The following is a 4,987-nucleotide window of genomic DNA, read 5'->3' on the forward strand; positions in this document are numbered from 1 at the left end:
TGCCCCCTTCACCCCCCAAATCTTTCCAAGCTCACTTTTGAGCTGCAGCCACTGCCAGCTGCTGTGCCCAAGCAGGCTGGGCTTGCTCCTTGCTGTCGCAGTGCACTCCAGTTCGATGAACATTTAATCAAATCCTGAAATGAGTACCTAAAATGGCATCTCCTCTTGTAGAGTGAGGTTTGAAGAGCAAAGGTGGGGTTGTTGGGATCCCCCTTGTTTCTCTGTCTTGTTTTTCCATCCTTTTGGCCTTCATTTCTTTCAAGTGCATCCCTGGCTGTCAGGTAATAGTTTGCAGGGAAAGATGGTTTTGCTCATGGTACCCATGGTTCCCCTGGAGAGGTGGGGGGGAGGACAGGCTTTCTGGCAGAAAAATTCAAGAAAGCAGGGAATTTTAACTGGCTCTTGCAAGGCACTCGTGCCTGGCCCCAGATGTAAGAGGTTTGTACTTTTGTCACCCCGTGGTGGTGGTGGCAGCTTGGCCCCAAATGTGAAGTCACCTTCCTGTCAGCCACCAAGATCCTCCCTGTGGCTGGGCTGTGCCAAGGGTCTGTGGGAGCTGGACGTGGCAGGGAGATGTTCTGGGGAACACCAAGAGAGAAGGGGAGTAGGGGGAGCCCATGATCCTTCTGGGAGCAAACTCCCAGCAACACCATGGGGTTTTTAGGGGATGAAAAGTTGATCAAAATGATGGGCTGAGGGGGCTGGGGCTCTTGGCAGCAGGGGAGTGACCCCCTCCCCCTCCACTCTCCTGCCCTGCAGAACGTGAAGGATGATGGGCAGCATGCCTGGAGGCTGAAGCACTTCAAGAAACCTGCCTACTGCAACTTCTGCCGCACCATGCTGCTGGGGGTCCGCAAGCAGGGCCTCTGCTGCTCCTGTGAGTCCTGGATCCTTGCCAGAGTGTTGCACTCCCAGACTGGTGGCTGCTGCCACATCCAGTGGTGCCCTGGGGAGGGAGGACTGGTCCCTGTTAGTGCTGAGCCCCGTGGGTGCTGCAGGCTGAGCGGGGAGGGGGCAGCTCCCTGCTGCTGACCACCTTCTTGGTGGCACTTGGGTTAGTGGTGCCCTGGTAGTGTTGGGGTAACAGTTGGACTCGAGGGTTTTACAGGGCTTTTCAAACCTAAATGATTCTGTGGCTCTGTGATTTTTCTCTCTCACCAGTCTGCAAGTACACAGTCCATGAGAGGTGTGTGTCCAAAGACATTGCTTCCTGCATCAGCACCTACGTTAAATCCAAGAGAAACACAAGTGTAAGTAGGCAGCTGGTGCATTTCTGAGCCAGTGGCCATCCTGGCCCCTTGGTCTCCTGCTCTGCTTCCCCATGGCTTCTTCCCCTGGCTTTTGCCCCTCACATCCTGGGCAGCAGCTCACGGGCATTCCCAGCATCCAAAGCCTTGCAGGATGCACCCCATCCCCAGTCCCCAGGCACCCACATGACCTCCAGCCCCAAGGTTTGCCATGGCTCCACATGGGGGCTGGATTGGATCAGCAGCATCCCTTCAGGACAAGCTTCCAAAGCCCTGGTGGCACCCTCAGCAGGAGGGAGATGCCGGGGCTCAGCGGGTGCCGTGCCGCAGTGTCCCCGTGCCTTGCAGGTGATGCAGCACACCTGGATCGAGGGCAATTCGCCCGTCAAGTGCGACAGATGTCACAAGAGCATCAAGTGCTACCAGGGCATCACTGGCCTGCACTGCGTCTGGTGCCAGGTCACGGTGAGTACCCAGGGCTGGGGCACAGCCACGGTGCCTGCAGGGCCGGCTCTGGGCTGCTGACCAGGAGAGGGCAGGTGTCCTCTGCTCACCATCCCTTCCTGCCCTCCTCCAGCTCCACAACAAGTGTGCCTCCCATGTGAAGCCAGAGTGTGATGGGGGCCCGCTGCGGGACCACATCTTGCTCCCGTCCTACATCTGCCCAGTTGTTCTGGTAAGTGCCCCCCTTGTCCTGGTAAGTGCCCCCCTCCTCGCTGCCAGTGACAGGGGCCCAGCAGGGCATTGCCAGGCCCGCCTGCCTCTCCTGGCTGCTGGCACTCCCTCTCGGGCACTGTGGGCATCCATGCTCGGTTCCCCAAAGGACAGGCAGTCCCACTGCCGACGCTCGGAGAGCGACTCCCCCGCCAGCACCAGCCCCGAGGACACCCAGGGCTTCAAGTTCAACTCCACCACAGTGGATGGGCAAGGGCTGCAGGTAGGTTCCTGCACCGGGCTGCAGGTGAGCTCTGCCACTGAACTCGACAGCAGGCAGGAATTCACAGCAGCGTTTTCTGCCCTCCAGATCAGCCCTCAGCCCGGGACACACCCGCTCCTAGTGTTTGTGAACCCCAAGAGTGGAGGAAGGCAAGGCGAGCGGTAGGTGGGGTCCTGCCTGGGAACAGCTTCCCCCCGGGGTTGGGGGCTGCTGGTGCCTAGGGCATCACTCCCAGTGTGGGATCACCTTCATGGCATTGCCTGTTCCCAGGGTCCTTCGGAAGTTTCACTACCTGCTCAACCCACGCCAAGTGTACAACCTGGACCGCGGCGGGCCCACGCCAGGGTATGGAGTTGCTGCAGGTGATCCTCTGCCCCCTCCCGCCGGGCGCTGCTCTCCCACGTCACCCCTTGTTTCTCCTGGCTTTCTCCAGGCTGAACTTCTTTCGGGACACTCCAGATTTCCGTGTGCTGGCCTGTGGAGGGGATGGCACGGTGGGTTGGATCCTGGACTGCATAGGTGAGCAAGGGACAGCCGTGTTCCTGTAGAGCATCATCCACCTGCATCCTTGGTGATCGGCCACAGATTCCTGATATTCCCCCAGTGAAAGTGGGGTGGTGGTCCTGCCAGCAGCATCATTCCAGGCTGCTGGTGGAGGAGGGACATGGAGAGGAGCAGGGAATGAGCCTTGTCAGCCCCAAACTTCTCTTCTCCCTTGAACTGCAGATAAGGCAAACCTGGTGAAGCACCCACCGGTGGCCGTCCTGCCCCTGGGAACGGGCAATGACCTCGCACGGTGCCTGCGCTGGGGAGGAGGTGAGGACAGGCAAGCATTGCCTGGGGGTGGCTGGTCCTTGGGAACCCTTCCTTGTGGCCATCCCAGGAGAGGGAGGACTCCTGGGCTCCAGGGATGCAGTTCAGAGCTGCATGGAAGCCTGGTGCCTCTAACTCCTTCCAAAAAGAGCAGCTGCTGCTTTCTGAACCCCCCGCAGCCGGATCCTGCTCAACCTTTTCCATTTGGAGAGCCCTGCCATTAGCCAAAATCTCTGCCACTGCTGCAAGAACGTGCCGCAGCAGCTGCCCTCAAGTGCTTGGCACCTGGCTATGACATGGCTGTGCTCCCCTTCATCCTCCTTCATCCTCCTTTCTTTCCAGGCTATGAAGGAGGCAACCTAATGAAGGTCCTGAAAGACATAGAGCACAGCACAGAGGTGATGCTGGACCGCTGGCAGATAGACATCATTCCGAGTGACAGGGAGGCCAACGGAGATCCCGTCCCATCCACCATCATCAACAACTACTTTTCCATTGGGGTGGTGAGTCCCATGGGGCAGGAGTTGGTTTCTCCCTTCCCATCCCTCCTTGCTCACACTCCCAACCTCCTTCCGTCTCTTGGCCTTGTTTTTCTGGTTTTATTTTCATTTGTAAAGGCAGCACCAAGTTACATAAGCAGGCATAGGATCTCTATCTTCCCAGCAGGACTGTTGGCAGCGTGAATGCGCAAAAAAAAGAATGTTGGAAGAGTGAATGTGAAAGGAGCTTAAACAGGATTCAGGGAAGTTTGGGGTCCCAGAGACAAGGGCGCCCCACCTGCCAAGACAGCACCCATCAGGAAAGCCCTGCGTTTCCCTGTGTTTTCCTGACCTGGAGAGGTTAGGGAGCCTGGGGGACGATGACAACCCTGTGCCACAGGGGTTTCCCCCAGTGCTGGGGGTCAGTCCTGAGAGCAGGAAGGTTTTGGGGACAGCCCTTCTCTTCCCAGGGGCTTGCAGCATTTTTGTCTGTGACAGGGGTGCCGCCACAGCATGGGTCACTCACCTGCAGCACTGCAGGACGCTTCTGGGGTACATCAGCTCCTGCTGATGCCAGGGGGTGTCACTGCAGGTGGCATTTGGTGACAGCTTCTGAGCTGGGCTTAAGCACCCCCACTGTGCACAAGGAGAGGTTGTGATGAGTTTCAGGAGAGCTGCCATCCTGCAAGGGGAGCTGTCAGGGTGCAGGGTCTTGGGGTGTCCTCAGAGCCCCACTGCTCCACTGGGTGCCTTTCCTCCCCTCTGATCATCCCCTCCATGCAGAGCCCCTGTGATGAGGGAAGGAGGCCGAGTGCACTAATTATGTCTCCCCTAACAAGCTTTGGGAAGAGCCTGGCTGAGGGTCCCTCCAGCACCTTGGGCCATCAATGCCATCATCAATGACACCGTGTCATTGTGCCACCGGGACCAGTGGCGAGCATGAGGAGCTGAGCACCCACATCCCAGCACGTGCCCAGGGGGCACAAGAAGGGGGTTCTGCTTCTCTGCTGTGCCACTGATGTCTCTGTGCTCCCACTCTCCGCAGGACGCCTCCATTGCCCACCGCTTCCACATCATGCGAGAAAAGCACCCTGAGAAATTCAACAGCAGGTAAGGGCTTCCTGAGGGCCCCCCTGAGAGCCGGCTGTGGGGGGACACCCTGCCTCTGCCGTGCACCCTGCCAAGAGGATTTGGTGTTTGGCCAACCTTAGGGGACAGGCAGGGCATGTACCAGGCGTGGTGGGGGTCCAGGGCCAGGTATGGTGGAGGTTTGGGATGCTTCTTCAGGTGTGGCAGGCTGCTCAAACTTGGCCACACACCCGGTTACGTTCATTCATGCTTTATAATTAGTATGGAATTCCAGGACGAGCAGGAGCAGGCCAGGCAGGGAGGGCAGGGCAGGCAGCAGGTCACGGCTCGTTCCCACTGTGCTCAGGGTGCATGGAAATGTGGTGATGGCAGCAGGAGCTGTGGCTTGTGAGCCCCATCCCCAGGTTCAGAAATACCCGCTA

General features: G+C 58.5%; 1 protein-coding gene across 1 annotated transcript in view; it reads left to right on the forward strand.

Annotated features, from left to right (window-relative positions):
- Positions 1 to 4,987, forward strand: part of LOC103611952 (diacylglycerol kinase gamma) — a 17,883-nt gene that overhangs the window by 6,803 nt on the left and 6,093 nt on the right. The window contains exons 9-19 of the mRNA XM_017728754.1: positions 760 to 877; positions 1,162 to 1,250; positions 1,596 to 1,712; positions 1,825 to 1,923; positions 2,071 to 2,184; positions 2,272 to 2,345; positions 2,455 to 2,529; positions 2,618 to 2,703; positions 2,911 to 3,000; positions 3,340 to 3,500; positions 4,522 to 4,586. Of these exons, the coding sequence (XP_017584243.1) occupies positions 760 to 877; positions 1,162 to 1,250; positions 1,596 to 1,712; positions 1,825 to 1,923; positions 2,071 to 2,184; positions 2,272 to 2,345; positions 2,455 to 2,529; positions 2,618 to 2,703; positions 2,911 to 3,000; positions 3,340 to 3,500; positions 4,522 to 4,586 (1,088 nt within the window). The remainder of the gene's footprint in view (positions 1 to 759; positions 878 to 1,161; positions 1,251 to 1,595; positions 1,713 to 1,824; positions 1,924 to 2,070; positions 2,185 to 2,271; positions 2,346 to 2,454; positions 2,530 to 2,617; positions 2,704 to 2,910; positions 3,001 to 3,339; positions 3,501 to 4,521; positions 4,587 to 4,987) is intronic.

The sequence above is a fragment of the Corvus brachyrhynchos genome, unplaced genomic scaffold (assembly GCF_000691975.1).
Source record: "Corvus brachyrhynchos isolate BGI_N302 unplaced genomic scaffold, ASM69197v1 scaffold223, whole genome shotgun sequence".
Lineage (NCBI taxonomy): Eukaryota > Metazoa > Chordata > Aves > Passeriformes > Corvidae > Corvus > Corvus brachyrhynchos.